Here is a 24,341-nt window from a genome sequence, read left to right as displayed (position 1 = left end):
GCTTCTATGGTGGTGTTTTTGTTAATAGAGAGTTCTGCCAGAAAGTCACCTACTGGTTTGCCTTTGATGGATTTCTCGGGTACGACTTTCAGGTCGAATTCTGAGAGGAGGTCTAACCATCGTGACAGACGACCGCTCAAGGCGGGTTTTTCGAGTATGAATTTTTGCGGATCTAGTACTTTTTTCAGCAGAACACTTCTTGGCCGACGCAGCAGGAGCCTTGCCAAGGGTGATAGCAGTCGACGACGCCTTGAACGCGTTGGAGGCGACGACGACGCAATGGGATGAAAACCTTCAGCCCCGATAATGACAGGCGTCTCAGGCGACGCACCTATCTTAGAGTACCGAGGAACGATAGGCAAGCTTTGCCCACCAGAAGCAGTAGACGATCTCAACCGTTTCCTCGCACGTTCTTGTATCTCACTCTGCGACATCCTTGCCACAAGTTTGGACGACAAAGTGTGCTCTTCACCAAAAAACACAACATATCACCATAAAACCCCCCACCATTTAAACACAAACACGATAAACCAAAAATCGGTAAAATACCTGAAGTGTCGGCCATGTCACCTTCCTCCCCTTTGGTAGACGACGAAAAAATTTGCTACTACCTCGTCAAGCAGATCCACCCTCCTACGTCGACGAGTCAAACAACTTGACTCCTCTTCCACTTCCTCCTCGTCGACGTCACCTGATCGATCTCCTTCTTGACCTTCCAAGCAACCATCATCACGATGGAATGACCTCTCGACGACGGAGCACCCCAAAAACTTGAGAGTCTTGTCGTGAGAATCCGAGTTCAGCCCAACCAGCGACGTATTGACAACTGCAAAACAAAGCCAAGTAAGGCGACGTTCAGTAAAATAGCAGAAACAACAAATGAGTAATAAAATTACCTTCTGTCGTCCACCCTTCAACCAAGAAACTCCCCTTGTCCCCCAGGGAATCCTTGTTAACATAAACAACACGACTTCGCCACCCTATGTCGTTCACACTTAAGCCAATACCCAAATTTTTCATCCCCTTCCTTGTGACCAGAGTATAACGACTACACTCCTTAAGCGCCAAGTCGTAGGTGTACATCAAATCGGCCAAATCAAACGGCACCTGCCAATATGAGGTAACCCTTTGCACTACAGTAAAAATTCACCAGATCTGAGGCATTAGTTGACCTGGGCTCAAGTGGAACACCTCAATAAAAGATCTAGCCAGAGGCGTAAAAGGAAACTTGAAGCCAAGCGTAAACGGATACTCATACAGAACCACGTATCCTTCGGGGCAGTGAAGGGCCTCATCCTCCTGACCGGGAATTTTAACCTCCGCCGACGGCGGCAAACCAGGGAGCTTGATAAACGCCACCGAACTCTCAACAGTGGAATAAAACGGATTGATTGATTTAACCCGGCTAGACCCGGCTTCTTCCTTCTCTTTAACCGCCACCGACTTAGATCTAGCCATTGTTTCTATGAAATTCTAAAGAAAAAAAAAGCAAAAAATGCTGAAATTTACCTGAACTTGGGCGAAGTTAAACGGGAAAATGATTCCACTTCTTCTTTTTCTCTTCCTTTCCTTCTCTTGTGTTTAGATCTGGAAATTCTCGAAGTTTTCTGTGTGAAAAATTTATTGCATGCTTTTGATTCTTATTTATTGACTTTTAATTCACAGCGGTTTCCCACGATCGAGGCAGTTGAAGCAGTTTCTTTTTGAAATTTAAATTGTTATTTTTGCTCCGCAAGACCCCGCAAAATCACAATTGCAGGCAAACTATTATCCCACTTTTTGGACTGACGACATAGCTGCTTTTACGTTTGATCATGTCGTGTCGACCAGGTACTTTCTTGTCGCAGGTAGCGTCGTGTCGGATGAACAGGTCGGACGCAGCATCAGGCGACGAGGCATAGACGACAGAAGACCAACGACAAGGGATAGCCGACGAGTGACCAACGACGACAGATAATCACTTAAGAGATAATAGGTCAAGATCCAAGGCCAAGGCCCAAGATATGCAGCGCCGTCGAACAAGCAGAATTGGTCAAGTGAGCCACCCAGGATCTCGGAGGTTGTTGAAGACGAGCAAAGAACGTGGAGACAACGGTCGCCAACTAATTCATATCTTTTAGGGATCCTATCAACTAATAACACCGTTGGGCTTCGCATATATAAATAGGGGGCAGCGACCTTAGAAGGCGCAAGTTAATTCAAGCACTCAAGCAATATCAGAGCAATACATTAGACATTAAAGCAATCATTGTACTCGTTTATTGTTTTTACAAAAGCACATTCATTTACTTAGTCATATTCTTAGGATACTTAGTGGACTGATAGCCTCATAACTAACCGCGGTTTTTTACCTTATTCCTGGGTTTTTCGCGTCAACATCTCATTGTGTCACCTCTCTTTTTATCGGTTTTTGCATTTTTTACTTAGTTAATGTCGACCCAAGCCAAGTGTCGCCCCTAGACGAATTTTGACATAAACAGCAGTTACCCACGATACAAGACACACAAAGACTACAATACCTTGGTCCAAGCTAACTTAGCAGAGACCGGATTTATTATATTGTAAATTATACGTATCAATCATTTTGCCTTGTCCATGCATGACCTGTTGTTTTCTTTTTCCCTATGAATTTTCTGAAATCAAACCAAGAAAAACTATTTTAAAATTGTATATTTCCTTCAAAAATATTTTAAACAGAAAATATTTTACACGGAACCAAAAATATTTTCCGCCAAACAAAAAAGGTGCATAGTTAGAATATGTAGGTGGAGACAGAGAATCCATGGGTAAAGGGAGGAAAGAAAAGAGGAGAGAATTTTAGCAAGCATTGCATGGTGATACAAACATTCTCTCCTGCCAATTTGGTTATGATCATCAATTAATCAAATAAAAATGCAACAAGTTTTCAAATTATGCAGACAATCTTCAATTCCATCTCCTCCATTTTCTCAACCCGCTAAACTTGCCTTCACCATTTTCCATGCTGCTAAAGCTCTCGCAGTTGCAACTTCTGAAGCTGCTAACAATGGCGACAGCACTAGTAGTAGTGCTAACGACGCCGTTTCATGGATTTCTCTTGATGTATCTAAGAAACACTCTCGGTCTCTCTCCAATGTTGGTTTTTCTAAACCCTCTTTAACTCAGGTCGTATTGCTTCTCTCTCATGCTCTAATTTAATGAATATCTGGGAATTGATGAGGGGATTTCTTGGTCTTTGCTTTATTGATTATGGGTAGTTTGAAATTTTAATTGGCATTTGGCTTGGTAAGAATTTGATGAATAGAAATTGTAAATTTTGTATGCATTTACTAGCCTATTTGATCAATGCATGTTCGAATTTTGTTTTTCAAGTGAGGCGTTCTCAGTCAACTTTGTAGTAAGAACATTTTCACAAGTAATTGGCCAAATTAGTTAAGAAATGACGAATGATTGTTGATAACCACTTATTGTTCAAAATCGAGAGATAGGGCGAAGTTCTGAGCTGAAAGATTTTTCAGTGATGTTAATTATTGCAAACTTTCGCAATATTGTTTAGCTTTTGATATGAAAGACGGTGAATTGACATCTTTGCTGCATTTTGCATTTGGCATTTTGTTTTCTTCCACAGATTCCTTTATTGATCATGAAGAGTCTATGATAATGATTTGCAACCTTTGCATGAGAAAATATCTATTGAACTACAATCCTTTGCTGTGCCTGGTTACTTTTGAATCATAAATATATATAGTCCTCTTTTTCTCATGCAAAGAAGGAAGAACATATTTCATCTCTCAGCTCTGGCATCCCGCCTTGTTTTTCCCCCTTAAGGCGTCCCGTTGAATCGTAGACATGTATGAATTCTACAAGTATAAAACTTGTCATCATGTGACTCTTTTTATTAAGCTATTGCTTGATTCCCCTAGGGCGCTGTTTAGTTAGATGCTGCATGTGTCTGCAGAAATTACTTAGGGACATCCTTGTATCATAACATGTTAATGATACTGCTACCTACATCTTTTCTTTCTTTTGTTCCTTGGTTGCTAGCCTGACACTCAATAGTTGGTACATTTCCTTCTGGAATAGCCTGTTAGATTATCATGATAATCACTGCATTCTGATCTGGAAAAGGATAAGTTTTCTTGAAGGTGGTAGCTATACCTTTTTTATATTTAATTCAAGTCAATCTACTGCACCTGTAAGACAGGAGGTCTTTTTGTGCTGTTTGATTAATAACTCTGTCCCTGAATGTAGGAGTTCCTTTCTTTCTTACTACTGAAACTGGTTTAGATCTTTGTCGATTCTCAATTCAGCTTGAATAGCACTGAGGGTGCTGTCTTCTCTTACAAGACTTGCACCTGACTAAATCCAAGTTACATATAGCCATATAGGTCAGATAACATTTTGCTAAGTTTATCAGCGTAATTTCCTTCAACTACGTAGTGCGTGTTCGCCTTTCAACTCTTTGTCACCGCTAGCACGTTAAACTTTACGAGGTTTCTATAATTAGAAAGGGATCTGAATTGGAATTCTCTGTACAATGTTGGATGTAGGAAGACAACTTCATCAAGTTGGAGTTTATTTTGTAGTGGCATACTCGCATTCCAGCATGGTTCATTAGTGTATTGATGTAGACAATCCCAAACATTGCTTTCTATCATATAATTGATGTTGTATAAACTGTAAAACATACACCTTAGCTGATTATACTCCCCCGATCCCAAAAAAGTTGCTAGATTTTACTTTTCAAGGTCAAACTTCATAAACTTTGTCCATATTTGTTAACATACAAGGAAAAATATTTTCAAGTGGGATACGTTGGATTTGTTTTATTGTGTGTTTCCAATGTGTCAACATTTTATATTAAGTAACAACATAAAAAGATCTTAATGATCAAAACTGAAAAGCATGCCTTGGAAGTTATTGAAAGTCAAATGTAGCAAGAATTTTGGGATGGAGACAGAACTAGTTTTCCTTGTATATGGAACCGCGCTCCAATCTTGCTAATCCGTATTGCACCTTGTACAACCTTCGGGTTGTTCATATAACATACTTTATTTTGTCACTGCAACATTGAGAAGATGTTGGATCCTTTCAAATGTACTGTCCCCACTGATGACTGATGGGAAAAAATTAGCTTTGCGTTTGAACGGACTAAATAGGTTTGTCTCCAATTAATAGTTTTATACGAACTATGCAATTGTGTCGGAGTCTTGTGATTGTGTGGAATGGTGTTGTTTGCAACTTTGCACTACCGTACTCATAACGAACTATGCCCCTTTTGGGTAAATCAATGTTCTCTAATTAGCATGCTAAAGTGGATCCATCTAGAACTTTTGATGTGGTTTAGCACGTTCGTTTTGAATGATAAATCCTATCTATGCCTTTGTCTCATATAGTATGAATTTGTTTTTGATGTAGTCAAATTCCTTTCATTAAAAGGTATTTTTTCTAAAGTTCGCAATTAAATAAAGTACAGATAAATTTTAGCGTAGGGACAACTAATTTGAATTTACAATAAATAGTAAGTTTTAGGGAAGTAAGGAAGTGCCTAGGTTTTACCACAACAATAAGTACAGACTGTAGATTATAAACTGTCATGAACAAAACTATCCAGTTCTGAGTATTATCTTCAGTTGTCAGACCAGGTCAAATACTTTATGAGGTATTATATGTTAATTATAATTTATCGTCTTATCCAGGCTGCTTACGTACCATTGATACTATCAGAAAATGACGCAGTTGTTGCTGCAGAGACTGGAAGTGGTAAACCTCATCATGCACGAATTAACTCAGGGTTTGGAGCTCATGTTCATTTATCTCAGAAATGGAGTATTAATCAACTGGTTGTTAAATCCATTAGTTTGAGTTCATCAACGTCTGTGTTCCTATGTCTTGGTGTTGTTCAGTGGTATTCGTCCAAGAGCAACTCTTCTGGGAAGCAAAAATTGAAACCGAAGGCAGTAATGGAAGAAGAGAAGGGGGCGTATTTCGTGGTCCGAAAGGGGGATATTGTTGGTGTTTACAAGAGTTTGAGTGAATGTCAAGCTCAAGTTGGCTCTTCGGTGAATTTTCTTACCTGCCTTTGTTGTCATTTCTTTATTACTTATATTCCTTTTTATAAGTATCTTTTTGTTTGGTGTTTTTCATTCGATGTGTAAACTACGTTTTTGTCATTACATCTGTTTTAATATATTTTGTAGGACACCGTTTAAGAAATTGTTACTCCCAGTCCAAAAAATTAGTCCTTTTTGCCAATGCACATATAATTTGGTTAAATAAAATTATCAGCAGTATGGAATACTGTATTGTATCACGTAATGACTTATAATGTTGTGTACATTATAAAATAACATCTTATATTGATTTTTTCCCAAGCTGTACATACATGAAGGAGGAGAGGGAAGGGATGAAGAGTCTAGACCAACATTCAGATTGTGGGAGGCAGTGCTGCAGTAGTAATCCTTGGAAACAACTTGACAAGTACATTTTGTATATTGGACTGGAAGCCTGATAGAAAAGGGGATAAGTAAGGGGGGTTTATTGCCTTATAAAATGGACTGTTGCCGTGGATTTGATTAGGGTCTATACGTAAAAAGGCAGTAGAATGACTTATATTTTAGATTAAAAGAAATTGGCTGCAACAGCTTATACATTGAATCAAAGAGATTTCATTAGTATATTAAACTCATTTTGTAGGAAATGTGTGTACAATAAGTTGGTAATTAAAGAATTGTTGAAAGCAAAGCTTGGAAAAGAGCTTCACCCGGTAAATACCGGGCGGAGTGGCCCGACCGGGCGCGAGTACAAAGAAAACATGAAAGGTTAAATCGCTCGAAATGGGGGAATACACTTGTTGGTTTTCTGTTGAGGCGCCCGCTCTAGTGGGCGAAACCGGGCAGAGGCCCCCAATCAGTTTTCCGTTGTGATTCTCTCTTGCTTGAGATGCTTTATGTAAAAACCATAGTTATTTGGTTTTTATGAGATTAAACTCTTTGATTGATTGATGCTTGTAATCAAGGTATTCCCTTTTTTATTATTGGGTTACATGCTTTTCATATTCTTGAGTTAATCACTTCATTACTCGCTCTTAATGACATTGTTATCTTATGACTTTTGGTCATTTTTGGTTGTTACAACTTGATTCTTCCCCTTCTTCTCCTTTTCTGATATTGATGTGTCAATTGATGGTTATTATCCTTGTTTAAGGATGTAACAAAAGTCTTCATCATCATGAGTTAATTCTTTTGATTGTCATTGTTGACTCTTGATCTTCTGACATTTTAGGGTGTTTGGTTTTCCCACTAAACCTCATATATATGTACGAATTATATATATTCTCTCATTTCTTTGATTGAAAAATACACACAACATTACATATGTACTTGTGTTATAAGTTGAATTATGGACATCATTGATAGATGATAACTCATATTTTCCTTTAGCCTTTTTGACACACCTTATTCTTTAGGGCATAGGTTTAAGTGGCTCCATCTCATCATCCAAACGTGCCTTTGCAAGTTGAGTAGTGTGTTAACCTTAGGGAATGAATCGGTGAATACAAACCCCGGTGGCACCAAATCTCGTTTTCAAGGCGGGCATACATCTCGTACTTATTTATTTTGCCTTGAAAACCCCATATTTACAACAAGATAGGTTACAACTTACATGCATTCATGGTTAAAACTTTGAAAGTAGCAGAAGTATGAGCGTATAATTTAGAGAAAGCTGGTTTTATTAGCTTGCTCTTCCCCAACGTTGATGGTTGTTGCACTGATATTTGCATTAGAAGTTAGCTTTTCTTAGGCTTTCGCTTAATGATAAGAGTGATTTAGGGGTTTTACCATTTGTTAAATTCCTCAAAAGGTGGGTTTTTAGTGGCGTATTGCAGATAGCTGCTGAGATCTGTAGGCCTTCATCTAGAATCTCATAATCATAAAATCCACTAGGAAATGTGCATATTGAAGAAAAAAATGTTCATATTTTTAAGTAATACAATCCCCACCCCCCGTCTATCACATACCGATAAGTTATTCGTGGCTCTAAAGTGTCATAGTGTATGGCCTTATGGAGATGTGAAATTGTGCTTTACGAAGGAGTTAAGTGATAGTTTTAGGGACTTTTTCGCAGGAAATTATTTTAAAAGTCTATATGCTGTTTATGGGGGTATGCCTGCCAGGGCTGTCACTAATATGCCCTACTAGTTCACTTATACCTTTATTCAGTTTTTCTTTTTTCTAAGGTTGTAATTTCTTACTTTGTCCCTTTGATTTCTGTCATCTAAGCCTTTTTCTTTATTTTTTTTTAATTTTTTTTAATTTTTTTTTAAAATCTTGGTATATACACTGCACTTTTTAGGTTGATATCATCTGTATTGAGACAGGAAAAATAAATACCATTTTCATATACTCTCTTTATCCGTTTGTTAGTTTCGTTTTTGATACTCAAAGGATAGTAAAATGATGTCAGCTTACTGTTCTTTTTAATGGTGCAGGTATCAGACCTTTCAGCTACTGTTTATAAAGGAAATTCTTTGCCTAAGGATGCTGAGGAATATCTTGCGTCCCGTGGGCTTCACAATGCTCTCTATACCATCAAAGCCTCTGATTTGAAAGATTGTCCTTTTGGCAAAATTGTACCTTGTCCTTTTGAGGTTAGACTAGTTGGAACTCAATAGTGTAGTGGTAAATATTGAGTAAAATTTCTCTTTTGCATGGATGTTTCCTGCTTGTATTATCAATATTGTTCTTACTTGAAGTGTTTGACTAGTTAAGTGATGTTTAAGTAAATAATCAGCAGTCTTGCCCCAGTACATAGGATCTTTCCTTTTCTGCATGACCGATTCTTGAATTACCATGTACATAGGGAGGATTGTCTAGCTTTGTACGTGCCAGTATGTTTTCCATCCACGGTGCTCAATAACAAGGATTTCCTTCAATATATCTTGTAGATCATTCAAACCATGTGGTGGAGTCTCATGCATGTTATGGTTTCCTAGATAGCTACACAGTCCCTTGTGGCTTGGCTATGTATTTTTAGGGCAGGCATATGATCTCTCGGTCGCGGTATTGATAAGATGGGGAATGTGATATGGTACTCTCAAGCCAGCTAATCGGATTGTCTGACACTACTTTTAGATGTTGGGGAAGGAGAAAGAATAGACAGCCAAAATCGCAGATTTCAATCTATGGCGTTAAAAGAAGTTCTTTAATTATAACTTAAACGGGTGTCAGTGTTGGAATCCTCAGATGTATTAAGGGTTTTGGATAATAAAGAGTGGTCTTAGGAATTACATCTTTGACTTATACTTCATTTATAGTTGAATCCCATAACTAGACAAAAACATTCTACCAAATACCCCATCATATCAAATTACCCATGAGGTATGAATTATGTAGCTGCACTATAAGTAGACAACAGACAACTTATAATAGGAAACAGAAGCATATTGGTGAAATATAATTTCCATTCCCACCTTCCCTTGTGGTACATAAAACATACCTGAACCACCTTTGTAACCCATACATACTGCAAACTTGTTAATCTAATTGTGCAGGTGACTGGCAAATACAACATGGTAACTCAGTAGAATCTAGCTGCATACGAGGGTTTCTCTCAAAGTGAGAGCTTTTGTGTGGATTTTTGCATTGGGTATGATTAATACTAATGACATGCTTCAAAAGGCAAAAAGCAAGCGGGGTTTGGTTATTTAACCAGATATTTGTATGTTTTGTCGAGCTGCTAGTGAGAATTGTTCACATGTATTTCTACACTGTGACGTGGCAAGGTACCTCTAGAAAGATGTTTACTCTTTGCATGAAGCATGTCGAATTTTCCCATCAGAGGCCGTGATTGGCCACAGATGAGATTTCGAGGGTTTTGTATGTGTAAGAAGAAGAAACTGTTATGGCAAGGGCTGCACAGAACTTTTATGGCAATTATGTGGCGTGTGCAGTTAGAGTTGAATTTAAGATTGTTTTCAGATATCTCTCTGTTTTCTCAATTAATATGGGACAAAGTCACTTATTTAGCTTCGGTATGGGCTAGGCGGTTGGGACTTTTAGGTGTTACTCAATTAGGGAAGTTAAAAGAAACTGGATCGAATATTTTATTTTTGTTCTGCTTACTTGCTTAGAGGAAAACTTGTCTCTTAATTTTGTACTCTTTATTTCAGTTATATACTATTTATTTGGAAAAAGAAACTCAGAAGAATCTAGCTACATGCAGGTTTTCTTTTTGTACTTTTGTTTCGTTTTTCTGTCATTGATGGGGAACTCTACAATGTACAGAAGATGCGCCACTGAGGCATGACATAATGTTCTTATTCACTGGTGTCTGCCTGCTATAGTATCATGCTTAACCACACTGGGAGTACTGTTGTTCAGTTGTCAAAGTTTGCTTCTTGAGTATCACGAACTTGAAGGAAATATGCAGTACTTACCGGGAAATTAAGCATTGAATAGAGGCACCTTGGATAACCTACTGATTATTGAGGTGACATTGCCAGAGCAGATGGTAATTTTGGGGAGAAGTTTTACACAGATTGAATTGTAATGTATTTGCTTGATGAATTTTATATAGATTTCTAAGAAATGGACTTCTTTCTTGAAGTTCGGTTCAACTTTCGTTTGAGTTTATCTCTATGTTCTCTTCACCCGATGTAAATTGAAGTGAATATTTTTACTGATTAAACTGAGATACTGGTTACAAATGATTTTCACATATTTAAACTGGTTTTCGCTGATCCACTAGTGTTTTTTTGTTGTATGATGTCACTGGTTTTTACTGACTAGAACTGAATTTTAATTATTGAAACTTATTTTATTGTTTAAATTGATTATTTTTTATCTCTAGTTTTTATGTTGAAGAGAACAGGGTTAATCTGTAACTTTTTGCACTTTTTGCACTTTTTGCTCCACTATCGTGTTTTCAGGTCCTCATTTACTAGGCTGTGAACCATATTATTTGAATGTAATTTTCATTTTACCACCCACACCCCTGTGAAAACTCTAACGAATTGATGATGCATAAATGGCTACTTTGATATTGTTGTTTTTTAAATTGGAAATTAAATTTTAGTTTCTAGCTTCAGCAGTTGGATCATTTGTCTTCTGAAAGTGTCAGTGTGTTTGTGTTGGTTGGAGTTCGAGAATGAATTATGATTGCTGTATAGTTCAACTTTTGCTCCAGACCGAACATTAAAGACTTTCTTTTTTATACCTTGATCTAACTGATTGCATGAAGCACAGAAATGGAATATTTTATGATGTTTATTTTAATTAGATATTGCATTGAAACCTGATCCCCTTAACCTGTTTGTGATGAACAGAAAACCTGCATTCTTCATTTTGATGGTTCCAGTAAAGGAAATCCTATACGAGCTGGTGCTGGAGCTGTGCTTCGAACACTTAATGGAAACTTGGTATAAAGTTAATGTTATTGATTTTAATTTTATTTTCCAACTTTCAGATGTTGCTTTTTTTCTCTGATGTAAGATTTTAACAGATTTGTAGAATACGTCAAGGCTTGGGAAATGCCACCAGTAGTGTTGCTGAATATCGAGCTTTTATTTTAGGATTAAAAAAAGCTCTTGAGATGGGTTGTACAAGGATTCAAGCGCAAGGTGACAACAAAATTGTCTGCATGCAGGTTTTTACCTCTCTCTTTCAACAAGATGTTTCACGTTGTTATAATTTTCTTGAGAGTGACTTACTGTCATCTTTTATATCTTTTACTCGCTCTTCTTGGTTGAGAAAAGAAAGAGGGATGTCAGTATGACTTCTATGTAACTACTTTTTCCAACCCTGAGTAATGGCAATTTATTTTACTAGGGATCATACGTACTTTTGAATCCTAGCTATGGAAATGACAGATTAAGTAATATTTACCCGATATAACAAGCACTTAATGTTGCTTTCTATTCTTCAACTTCTGTTCTTGATGTTTCACATTCCTGCTGCTTTACCATGGGCGCCAGTAAGGAGGCTTTATGATTTAGAACCGTAGCATATTATCAATTTTGGCCTTCAATGTCGGTTTTGTTTCTGCATTGTAACTTACTATTTAACACATTTAGTGCTTTTGGAAAAATCTTGAAACATGTTTACTGGTTGCCTACTTTGTTAGTGAACATGTACAACTTGTACTGCAACTTCCTGTTGATTAAAGATGGAACTTGTATTTTCTGAGACTTGTTCATGTAATATTCTAATTTTTTGCTTGATTTTCCCGACTCTCTATTTGTTTAGAAGCTGACCTTACCTCTGAATGCAGCTTAAGGGTGAATGCAGAGTAAAGAGTCAAAACATGTCTGACTTGCATGCAGAAGCAAGCAGACTCATGAAACAGTTCTTATCTGTGAAGATCAGTCATGTTTTAAGGGTATATATGCTGCCATTGACAAGTCTTAGAGCTTAATAACTTTTTTGCGACATCTATTGTTTTGTTCCTTGTTTGGTTTATGCCTTGTGCATTCAGCCGTTGGGTTAATGATCTTATGATCATCCTAATGCTTAGAGTATAGTTAGAGTTAGCCTTACACACTAGTTTGCTGGACAAAATTCGTTGTGTTTCGAGTGTAGGTGCTATGCAATTACCAGAAACATACAATTGACATTCAAAAGTAGTGGATTTTTTATATATATATTATAGAGTCTTTTTCATAGTGGCTTTTCCGTACAAAAATTGATCAGGCTAAATAATTTTGCTAGTATGACTAATATATGCAAATGTAAAATGATTACTTGTAGGAATTGAACTCTGATGCTGATAAACAAGCAAAACTTGCCGCTCAACTTGCTGGTGAGTTACACTTGTTTTCTGATCTTTATACGAAGTATATTATTTATTTTCACTTGCTGACCAGTTATCTGCTGCTACGCACAGATGGTCAAGTACAAGAAGTTTTAACTTAAATTCTGCAAAGTCAGTTTCTGGTACCTTGGTAGGAGAATCAGACTGCAGCAGCAATCCTCTTTCACTCTTTGGCTTCCATTCTTTTTGTCAACAACCAAAAAAACATCGTGGCAACGGTACAAATTTTATATGAATTTGCTTTTGAGGCTGATCATCAAAATCGCTGGCCCTGTGACTGACATAAAACTTTGTAAATACGTAATAGTGACATGTCTAGGTATTTGTTGGTAAATATGTCTAGCTAGAATTGGCTCCATGAAAGCAACAAGCCAACAAGCTAGGGTGATATTCTCAACTGGAGAAACAAAGCCAAATACTGGAAATATATTTCAGGGTGTTACCGTGTAATTAATATGTATATAGTTTACATTAATATGACCTAAGTTACTAGATGTATATAGTGTACAATTATATACTCTCTTTCTGTCTCAACTTTTTTCCGCATTACTTAAGCAGTATTGATTTGTGATGGGGTTTTTCTATAATGGAACAGTAATAGAATGACCAAAGTGTCATATGCTTTAATGGATGATATTACGATATGTATATGGTGTTAATATATTGTTAATATTCTAGATATATTAAGTTACCTAAATAGCTTTCCTATGATGTTATATATATATATATATATATATATATATATATATGTATGTATGTATATATATATATATAGAGTAAGGCTCATGTGAGAACACCCCTTCTATGTGAGAACACAATCTTATGTGAGAATTAATCTGAGCCTTTGGATCTTTTCTAATCTAACAGCTCAAAATCAAGGGATTAGTAATGGCATATTTGTAAATTTATTAAACTATTACCCAGCCATTCTCCTCCCTTTTCACGCTCACTGCTTCTCTAAAAAACTATAAACCTCTATTTTCTCTCTTCATTGTGCCACCATTAGAGCTTCAATCAAGGTCGAATTTCACTTCACTTTCGGCCTAATAGCTGCGATTTCACTCCAGATTCTCAAATATATTCACCAAATTTCCAGATTTCATGAGTTTAAAGGTATTATTTCATTTTCTTGTTTAATTTTTCAAATTTTATTTTCATGATTATCTGTGATTAATTTTATGATTTTAGAACGGTTTTTTTGAATTGGATTGTGTTTTGGAAAGATTATTTGTTCTCTGATTCAATTTCCTTCTTAATTTTTTGTTTTTTATTTGAATTCGATCATATTTTGCGAAATCGTATTGTTTGAATTTCAAACATGGATTTGTGAATTCATGTAATTGTGCAATATTCGAAATCATATTGTTCTTTGATTCGATTATGTATATTGTCTGATCATTGTTGTGTTTTTCATGCTTTTTAATTTCACATTAATCCTTATGTTATCTATCTGTGCTATGTAATTAGAAGTTTTCATAGTCCGCAATCGTCAATCACTGAATCTGGTGCGTTTTCTTATTAATATTTCTCCAGTTTACTGTTCTGAATAATTGTTCATTTTGTTCTGGATGATTGTTTTAAATGTTTTGAATAACCGATGTTTTTGTTCTGAACTACAATGCAACTGACAATGTTGATGTTCTGAATAATTGCTCTTTTTGTTCTGCACTTTTATTCATATGTTCTATGTTATTATTATATATGTTATGAACTGTTTTCTCACATTCTTGTATAGATTCGGTTATATAGAGGATGTGAGGATCTTGGTTACCATGATATTCGAAATTTCCCGGAAAAAGTGAAGTGAACTTTATAACTTTTTTATAATATGATTTGAATATTTAGATAACTGTTTTTATTTCTTTCATGATCGAAATAAATGTACATCGTGTTCTAAAAAATATACATGTTCTAAACAATATACAACATGTTCTAAACTTTACACAACATGTTCTAGGAAACTTTTCATTGTATTCTACACAACATGCTTACTGTTCTAAACAATATACATCATGTTCTAAAAAATATACATATATAATGTTCTAATTTGTATAGTAGCTTTATTATTTTTTGTTTAGTTGTCTTGACACTAATCCTTTTTGTTATTTTCAGGACATTGTCATTGATTCGTTTTCTTCAAACAAAACTCGATTTCAATATTTGTCGTGCAGTTAGAGTTTATGATTTTATTTGTTACATGTTTTGTATTTTTAATTTTGAAAAATTATGTACGTTGTACTCTTTTTTACATTATTTTTTTATATCTTATTTTTAGTGTTACATTTTAATTATCATTCTGGATGGACATAGTGTTACGGTTCAAATTGTTGTATAAATTTTATATATTTTATTATAACCGTATTTTGGTTTTGTTGACCATGTTCTAAAATTAAACACCTTTTTTTTCTACGTGTTGTTGATCATGTTCTAAATTTTCACATCTTTTGTTCTACATAGAAAAATAGAATATATTTTTTACCGATCTTTTGAACATGGTTTAGCTAGTAGACTTGTGAAGTAATTGACTTCTTTTTTAATAGATTCATTAGCATATCACATTACAAGTCTATTAGTCAAATTAAACTTCAAGCAAATGAATCTATTACAAGTTGATCAAAACCATCCAATATAAATTGATGGTTTACTAATTTTACGAATTCAACATAAAGTATTTACAAGAAATTCAACATTTGATGTTACAAAGACATTATGATCCCGTTAAATTTGATTCTTTGTTTCCCATTTCCTTAACTCGGAACCATAACATGATGTTCATCATTTTTCTTGTGTGCCAATATCTCGCCACAATACTCAAGCCTCAATCTCTTCATTTGCTCAAACTGCAGTGAATTAAATTTTGAATATTAGAAACAATAAAATATCATATGTTCTACATTTACAAAGTAGATGTTCTGAATTCACAAATTCGATGTTCTGAATTCCCAACGTAAATGTTCTGACTTCCTAAACTAGATGTTATGAGTTCCCAAACTAAATGTTCTGCATTCCTAAGCTAAACTTTATGAATTCGGAAACTAAATGTTATGAATTGACGCAGATACACATGAAAGACCGAGCACAGACACATGCAAGTAACAAACACAATATGCATAACTACACCCAACACATAACTGAAGACATCACAATCTCGTATGTGTTCATGGATAAATACCGTGATTTGAAACGAGTTGCCTATGTAGGATTTGAACCTACATCATTGTGAAACTGCACAAAGCTCTACGAATTGAGATAATAGGCATTGTCCCAAAACATCAAGCATTGACGACCATTACTTACAACAGCACCACACACACAAAGCTTATAGCAACAACCAAACAGAGCAGAACCACTTCCCACCCTAGACTGACCTGCAACAACCCTCCCTGCAAAACAAATAGCCTACACCAGCAACTATGCAACAACTTAAGACCAACACCAATCTTTGAAACAAATATACTAGCCCATAATGTCGCACATGAAAACACAACATAGCTAACCTGGCCAAAATTGTCATAAAAATAGGCATAAAATCAGACCCAAAGCAACTTCATGAACATATTAGATACAAGAAAATAATATTGGAACATATCCTTCTAGTTTCAGAACATCTTGTTATGAAATTTAGAACAGAAATATTCTTAAATAATGCATATAATGTTCTAACAATTAAATTTATATGTTCTAACAAGTTGATCAATATGTTCTACTAGTTAAGGAACATGTTCTGCATTAACAAAGTATATATGTTCTAAGTTACTTATCTTTTGTTCTGCAGTAATTAAAATTATGTTCTGAACTCATTTAATATAAGTACCAAGGACCAATACCATGTGTTCTATGCATTTCATCTAATTGTTCTAATAATTAAACCTACATGTTTTAACAACTAAAGTATATGTTCTAACAATTAAACTTATATGTTCTAACAAGTTGAGCAATATGTTCTAACTAGTTAAGGGACATGTTCTGCATTAACAAAGTACATGTTCTGTTACGTTGTTGAACATCCATTACACTCATCTGGGAACTAGCCCATTAGAATACAGAAAAACAGACCACTGCACTTGTCCTGCAAGATTTTTGTACCTTTATCTACACTGATACACTTATTTTTCTTCCCAAATTGGTTACTAACATGAGCAATAAATGGATAATGGTCTTATGAACCTGGTTTTGTTATCCAAATGGGAATGTTCAGGTGGTTCTTTTTGTCATCATGCAACAAACTCACTCACTCAAACTCATATTTAAATGAAAGATTGTAATTTGTATTGATAAATGCTTAAAGCTTATAAACATGTATTGCTTGAGAACGTTCAAGAGGTTCTCTACTCTCCCACTTTCACCTAATACAATCAACATGCCTGCATACTCACTCCCCCCCCCCCCCCCCCCCCCCCTTAATTACAAATCCCTTAAAAAAGACACACAACATAAAGGAAAACTGGAAAAAATAAAATAGGCTTAATGTTCCTTAATGGCTTCTCTCGCCTTTCTTTGGATTGTTACCATTATACATTATTCCTATATGTTCTAATCATTTAAGCTACATTTTCTAAGCAGTTAAGCTATATGTTCTAACACAGTGAGAGATGATGTTTCATTGTTATTTAGTTTACTTTTAGAGAGATTTTGTTTACTATTTGAGAGATTTAATTTACTTTCGGACTAACTGCTAGCCAAACCTAAAGCTCAATTGCACAGATCACAGCAGCTAACAACCATAACCAAATATCAACATAGAAGGTAATTCCTTTAAACCAAACGCAACCAAAATTTAGTTATGTTTATAATATGGATATTATATCAAAAACAACATATGTTACATGTTCTAACCAACGAAACTATATGTTCTAACTAGTGAACCAACATGTTCTAACAAGATAAGTTATATGTTCTAACAATTGAATTTATATGTTCCAGCCTATGAAGCTATATGTTCTAATTGGTTAAGTTACATGTTCTTACCAGTTCAACTATATGTTCTAACAAAAAATATAACCACTGATAATAACAAATGCATTAGAAGCATCAAACATGAGCTTACATCTTTGCAAACAAAACAAGTTGCATAAGATGACCATTTCAATTGTTGTAGGCAATTCCTTCGGAAAACCAAATAAATAAGTTTAGACTTGAGAACTTTAATGACGGTAATAACTAATTGCATAATCACTTCAAAAAAGAACCACAAAGTTTGTACATCAGAAGGCTTGAGCAATGAACAATTGTCCTTTCCAGTGAACTATGAGTATTATCTTCTGTTAATCTCACCTTTCATAAATTGGTAAAAGATAAAATTGAAGCAGATAAAGGAATTAATTGTTTCCTAAGAACAAAGAACATGAAAGTATGACCTAATTTTCTTTGTGGCAGTTCTTTACTTTCTAATTCTCAAATAGTTGATATACGTACAACAATCAGTTAACCCACGTAACCTCAATTGTTATTGTCATGAAAAGTAAGAGATTGTACATGAAAGAAACACCTTAACTTCTAAGAAGCATGTGACTAACATATGTTGAGAATCTACACAAAATTCTCTACTTTCTATGACTAATAGTTTCAATGCAGATCATGCAGAAATTTCACAAGAAAGTGCATCTAGAATTCTTAACATCCAAAGAAAAGTCAGAAAAAATGCATAAGAATGGGATCAAGGATTTGATGCCTGGCAATGCGGGGTACTATTCATCAATAACCTAACAATCCTAAGCAAACACAAACAAATTTAAAGTATTTAGCCTAATTCGAGAAAAAAATCACCATTTGTCAACAACTTCTCCCAGTAATCAACAAACAATAAACCTATCCAAAGCATACCTCATCAACTAAACATTTACTTTTTGAATTCAAGGCATACCTCATCAACAGCTTCTCACTCGCATACTTTTTTAATTCAGAATTTTGTCTTTTTGAATTCTTACAACTACATGCTTTGGGTTCATGGTCCTAATAGAGAGAGTAGAATGAAGAAATGTAATCCTAAATACATGATAGATTTGAACAATTTTAAGTAGTAATCCTCCATGCTAGGAGTGTTAGACTACTAGTCCTAGGGAATGCAGTAGCTACTCAAGAACGAAACTCAAGTTTGACATAGAGGCAAGAAGAATATATGAAAATCCTTTGATCAAAAGTTAATATGTTTGGGAGAAATATTATTCTCATCAAATTCAGAACATGTGCACTTATAATTAGAGCATATGAAATTATGATGTTCTACACAGTGAGCTATGATGTTCTACATTCTTAACCTTCGTGTTCTAAAGTATTGAGAGTATAAAATATTACTCTAAATTGTTCATGATGTCGTTCAGAAGTGATGGAGGGACAATAGGCTCCGTAGATTTGGCGCGTTTATTATTAGACACAAAAGCCAAAAATAGTTAGTTTGATGACATAGTCATGCACAAGGTTCAAATATGGTAAATGTAGTCAAATAAGATCTAATTCTTTCAAATATCTTTCATTTCTCAATAATTGAACCATCACTATACCTAAATTTTGGTGTTCTAAAAGGTAACTTTCATGTTCTAAACATTAAACATTTTTGTTCTAAATAGAGAACCTTCATGTTCTAAATGTTGAACCTTCATGTTCTAAAGAATTGAGATTATAAAATATTACCCAACATTTACAAGGACGTCATTCACAAGTGCTTGTTCGGCAATAGAACTACCAGTGCGATATAACTCTGTTGTTTGGGCGCGTTTGATCTCATTTCCGACATTTGAATTTTCTCTGTTCAAACATTCAGAACATATAACTATAAGTTATAGAACATCATGAATTAATTCATAAAATCAGTAAATCCAAAAATATAGAAAATTTTCACAAATTAATTAAAAAAGTCAGATATTAATCACCTAAACATTCAGAAATTCAAAACTAATCACCAAATAATTTAGAAACATGAACAATTAATTCAAAAAATAATCACAAATATTAAGAATAAACTGATTATGATTTCAAAAAATAATAACAAAAATTTCAGAAAAATCAAATCATGAAATAGAACATCCAATCAATTACTTACATAAGATTCTTCGCGATCTTCTGAATGTGATATGTGTTTTTCTTCCGTTTTTACACAATTTCATCTTCTTTTTCATAATTTTCCTTACACTATAAAATAAACACAAATTAACCTAAATCAAGATCTAAAAACAAGAAAATAGTGTGAAATTCGTGTATTGTATTACCTTCTTCGTTCCTAGCTTTTTCGGCTTGTTTTTTTGGATTTTTCTGCTTCCTTCATCTCCAATCTTAAACGAATACAAAAAATTAGGTTAAAATAGACGAAACTGTTGAAGAAGAGAAGAGATATAGAAGAATTCACCAAGAACTATTTGAAATCAACGACTAAATCGAGTGAATTGAAGCTTCATCGACAATTTTTGAAGCTTTAATGACAGTTTTTAGAGGAGAGAGAAAAGTCTGAGAGAGAGGAAGGGGGTTGAATTTGGGAGAGGCTGTACAATATTTTTAGAGAGAGAAACGTCTGTTTTTTTATTTTTTATTATTTGGTGTGTGGGAGGTTATTTAAATTATTTCCATTACTTGCTTTTAGGCCCTGTTCGGCAAAAGTAGCGGTAGCGGGTAGCGGTTCAGTAGCGGGTAACGGTTGGAGTAGCGGGTAGCGGTCAATAGTAGCGGGTAACGGTTAGCTGTCAAAGTTAGCGGGTAACTGATATGAGTGTTCGGTAAAAGTAGCGGTTGATATTATAAAATAAAATAAAAGGTGAAATATTATTTAAAACTTTATTATAAATTTGTCAAACGCTACCCGCTACCTTAAACGCTACTAATTTTAACGTTTGATAAAAGCTACTCAACCGCTACCTCTACCGCTAACCGCTACCTAAATCGCTACCTCGCCAAACACTTACAAATTTTACAAGTAGCGTCTTGACTCGGTCAAAACGCTACCCGCTACCTCAAAAGCTACCGCCGAACACGCCCTTAATCCTAGCCGTTGATTTTCATCTAATCCTACGGATTAGATTCATTCTCATATATACTAGTATACTCACATAGGGACCTATTTTCACCGGATCCCTTCCCTATATATATATATATATATATATATATATATTTACACTCAAATGAGAAGGTGACTTAAAATGAGAAGAATGAGAAGCAATCTCGTGCGTTGTTGTGATCAGATCTAACAACTCTAAGAATCTACCTAGCGCGGTTTAATAATGGCAAAACCGTAAATATTTTAAAAAAATATGACCAAATATTTTCTGTTTCCTGACTTTCAGAAACCTGTTTCATTTTCTCTCTCCTCGTGAGTTTCTCTCACAAGCCCCTTATTCTCTCTCCTCCATTTTCGCTCTCCTTCGTGATTCTCTCTCCTCACCGCTACTGTTTCCTAGCTGCAACCATCGCGCCGCCACCATCTCCACGCTGCCATCATCCACGCATCGTCTTCTCTTCTTCAATTTGTGAGTGAATTTTTTGCTGGTTTCTGTAAATTAGAGGGTTATGCAATTTTTTAGTGATTTTCAGCTTCGATTTTGATGTTTGCATGCGAAGAATACTGCAATACTCAATTATTCACTTGCTATATGCGATTAGGGAGGAATTGAAGAAATTGTGAAAAGTTTCTCGCAAAATCCAAAGCTCCGCCACCACTCCACCACCACTCCGCCGACCGCCACCACTCCAACTCCACTCCGCTGACCGCCACCACTTCGCCGACTACTACCACTCCGTCGACCGCCACCATATCTTCGCCCTCTCTTCTGGTGAGTTGTTTTTAGTTTTTAATTAAAATTTTAGGGTTAGATAATTAATGAGTTACTTATGTCTAATTCTCGTTCCTGTCGAAATTTTCTGCTGTTTAGCAGCTTGTTGATAGTTTTTTCCTGTGATTTTGTGTTGATAATTACAGTGTTGTTTAGTTAAATTGGTTAATTGATTAAAGTGAAGCTCCATAAATGTTTGCTCAGTTATCATCATTTCCTCTCCTCAATTTTTTGCTCATTTCAGATTGTTGACATGGATGAGCAAATACTTTCAGAGTTTACTCTGAAACTGGTTGATCTGGAGATATATTAACCTCTTTGTTAGATACTCCTTGTAAGACTAATATTTACCCCAGTTGGTACATGGTTATGAGTCCCCATTAATAGCTTAAATACCAGGTGCCACAATAAGTTATGAAAATGTGTTTTCTGTTCCAAAACTACATTAATAATGGTCCCAGACCTATAAGCTAAGGTCAGGGTTACAATGTATCGTTCTTTCTTTTTAAGAAAGTTGTGCAAATAATGTTTATTAACTGAGAATGGAGGGGTAGTATATTTTAGTGATTGAAGTTTACCAGTTGTGATTGAAGTTTCGGCTTCGATTGTTGAAATTCAGCAAAAAGATCATCACTTCAGGTGTTTATCTAAATCTGAGAATTTGTTGATTTGAATTCGTGATTGTTTAGCTTAGTGGTTGTTATAATTGCTCATTGTTTATTGGATTTTAGTGAGGGGTTTAGTAATGGAGCTTCAAAATCAGAGGAAGTGTTGGCTATGCTTTACACCATGGCTATTATGAGGTGAGCTTCACAGTCTAAATCAAGTGGAATTGTATTCTTTGCATCTAGCTTTTCGTGTATGTAATTGCTTGAACTTTGGAATTGGTTGAACTTTGGAATCACATCTTTTATGGGTGATTGCTCATGCAATTGACAAGGAATTCCTTCTAATTTTAGAATCAGCTAATTTCATTAGCTTAGAGAGCTAACTTTCTAAGGTTGGTAGGTCTAATTATCCGTATAGTTGACAATTGGCTGGAGTTTGTTGATCTATACGTGGGTTTCTGCTCCCCGCTTCAAAGATGAATATCTTTGATGTCTCCTTTCTTTTTCTGGTTTGTCTTGTACTCGAGTAGTCCAGTCCACTCCATTCAGAGGAATGGTGATGTTCTTAGTTGATCATATAAATTTTGCAACCATTACAAAAAAAAGTTGTGTGCTGTTGTGGACATCTTGATGTCTCGATGCTATTAACTAACACAGATTTTGAGGGGTTAACTCTTAGTTGTGTAATATTTAGAAACACAGTGGCAATAATGATAACAAAAGTAAAAAATCAAGGCTGTCTTTGTAGGATTGAAGAATTTGATGTCGCTTCAATTGTTAGTCACTAGTGGTGCCCTTTTTAGATTTAAATTCAAATTAGAGTTTTTAACAAAGACTACAAAGATAATGATATGGGATCATTGTTGGTAGATATAGTTTTATAACTAGATGCTGCAACTACATTTCTGGAAAACTGAAGGTGACTGTGGACCAATAAAAGGTTTCTAGTCACAACTATCTGTAAGCATTGATCATTGATTTGTTGATATGGATTACCGTGACACCATGTTTCTCTAACATTGCTGCTTCGAGTTCATCAAGAATGAATCTCTAAGCTGTCAAGCAGAGAGCTTGTTCTGACTATTTAGTTTCTGCTCATCTGATCAAATGAGCAAAAAATTCGTAAATTTATTTTGCTCATTTTATTCTATTTAAAAACACTAGCCTACTAGCTCAATAGGTAGAGCATTGTGCAAATGCACAAAAGATGTGGGTTCGAATCCCATGTAGGTCAATCTTTACTTTTTGTTCTAATCATTTTGAGCCGGGTCTTTATTCTTACTTTTAATAGTTTTCTTTTACTACTTCTTTAGTTGCAAAGTATAATTTCTCAGGTTATATTCTCGTTTTCTACCAGAGCTTGCATATTGAAAGTCCTCCTCAACGTCACCACAAAGCCGCCTTCTAAGTCTCAAAGTCGGGCTTCCTTTACAAGCGCTACTAAAACAAAATAATCTACTGAGTACATTTTTCATGGGGGATTCAATTGCTGTCACGGCGACGACGACGATTCTGATGAAGCATTAGTTAAATTCTCAGCCATTAAATTCTGACTCTCTTGCACACTCAAACTTAAGTGAGAAGGTGTAGAGTTGGAGTTGGCCAAAACAATTGGGTTCTTCACTTCTTCTTTCTTATCCTTTTTGAATTGGTTTGAAGCTGACATCTGTTGCTGCTTCTGAATTGGAGAGAGTGGTATGGTGACTGTCTTACTCACTCACAAAGTCACAATCTGAATCTGCAAATCAAGAATTACTTATAATAATAAATGACCATTCCACCATACTGTGCTAAATTGCTATAAAACATCAGAGCTCCTAACATTATTGTGTCGAAATGAGCAAATATTTTGAAATCTCAGATTAATTAACATTAAAAAAATTTGCTCATTTTTATAATTTACACAAATGAGCAAATATTTTTGCTCATTTTTTAAAATTTAAAATTCGGGTTTGTTAATATTCAAAACTTTTGCTCATTGTGGCTAAATAAGCAATTATTTTTAAATCTCATATTACTTAACATTTAAAAATTTTGTTCATTTTTTATAGTTTACACAAATGAGTAAATATTTTTGCTCATTTTTTATAACTTATTTGCTCAATTTTAAAATTTGGCTTTGTTAATATTCCAAAATTTTGCTCATTGTGTCTAAATGAGCAAATATTACTCCCTCCGTATTTATTTA

At 35.1% G+C, this 24,341-nt stretch overlaps 1 protein-coding gene and 2 long non-coding RNA genes across 6 annotated transcripts; 2 read left to right on the top strand and 1 right to left on the bottom strand.

Annotated features, from left to right (window-relative positions):
* Positions 1-2,765: 2,765 nt before the first annotated feature.
* On the top strand, positions 2,766-13,313 carry LOC110798931 (uncharacterized). 4 transcript variants are annotated; one of them, XM_056837190.1, is made up of 8 exons: positions 2,766-3,114; positions 5,679-6,041; positions 8,471-8,629; positions 11,306-11,398; positions 11,482-11,625; positions 12,250-12,357; positions 12,726-12,777; positions 12,862-13,313. In XM_056837190.1, the coding sequence occupies exons 1-8, from the start codon at positions 2,893-2,895 to the stop codon at positions 12,888-12,890; spliced, it is 1,170 nt and encodes a 389-aa protein (XP_056693168.1). In that variant the 5' UTR covers positions 2,766-2,892; the 3' UTR covers positions 12,891-13,313. The 4 variants fall into 4 exon arrangements, with proteins under 4 accessions (XP_056693168.1, XP_056693152.1, XP_056693203.1 ...); XM_056837174.1 differs by having other exon boundaries at positions 2,767-3,144; XM_056837225.1 differs by lacking the exon at positions 12,250-12,357 and having other exon boundaries at positions 2,768-3,144; positions 12,862-13,272.
* A 2,027-nt stretch (positions 13,314-15,340) lies between these two features.
* On the bottom strand, positions 15,341-20,186 carry LOC130465871 (uncharacterized). The gene is made up of 4 exons (XR_008925888.1): positions 19,995-20,186; positions 19,829-19,917; positions 19,420-19,533; positions 15,341-15,629 (listed from the first exon to the last, which is right to left on the bottom strand). It is a non-coding gene; the product is annotated as an uncharacterized lncRNA (long non-coding RNA).
* Positions 20,187-21,101: 915 nt separating this feature from the next.
* On the top strand, positions 21,102-23,988 carry LOC110798929 (uncharacterized). Its single transcript, XR_008925887.1, has 4 exons — positions 21,102-21,242; positions 21,376-21,545; positions 22,277-22,348; positions 23,511-23,988. It is a non-coding gene; the product is annotated as an uncharacterized lncRNA (long non-coding RNA).
* Positions 23,989-24,341: the final 353 nt, after the last annotated feature.

Source organism: Spinacia oleracea, chromosome 1 (assembly GCF_020520425.1).
Source record: "Spinacia oleracea cultivar Varoflay chromosome 1, BTI_SOV_V1, whole genome shotgun sequence".
NCBI classification, from domain to species: domain Eukaryota; kingdom Viridiplantae; phylum Streptophyta; class Magnoliopsida; order Caryophyllales; family Amaranthaceae; genus Spinacia; species Spinacia oleracea.
Note: the sequence above shows the minus strand (reverse complement) of the source record. Positions and strands in the feature narration are given on the sequence as shown.

Bases quoted from the DNA above. Each gene is read 5' to 3' on its own strand.
- LOC110798931 (XM_056837174.1), top strand. From the start codon at position 2,893: ATGCAACAAGTTTTCAAATTATGCAGACAATCTTCAATTCCATCTCCT. The intron at 11,626-12,249 runs GTTTTTACCTCT...CTCTGAATGCAG, and splicing joins ACAAAATTGTCTGCATGCAG to CTTAAGGGTGAATGCAGAGT. The intron at 12,358-12,725 runs GTATATATGCTG...GATTACTTGTAG, and splicing joins AGATCAGTCATGTTTTAAGG to GAATTGAACTCTGATGCTGA.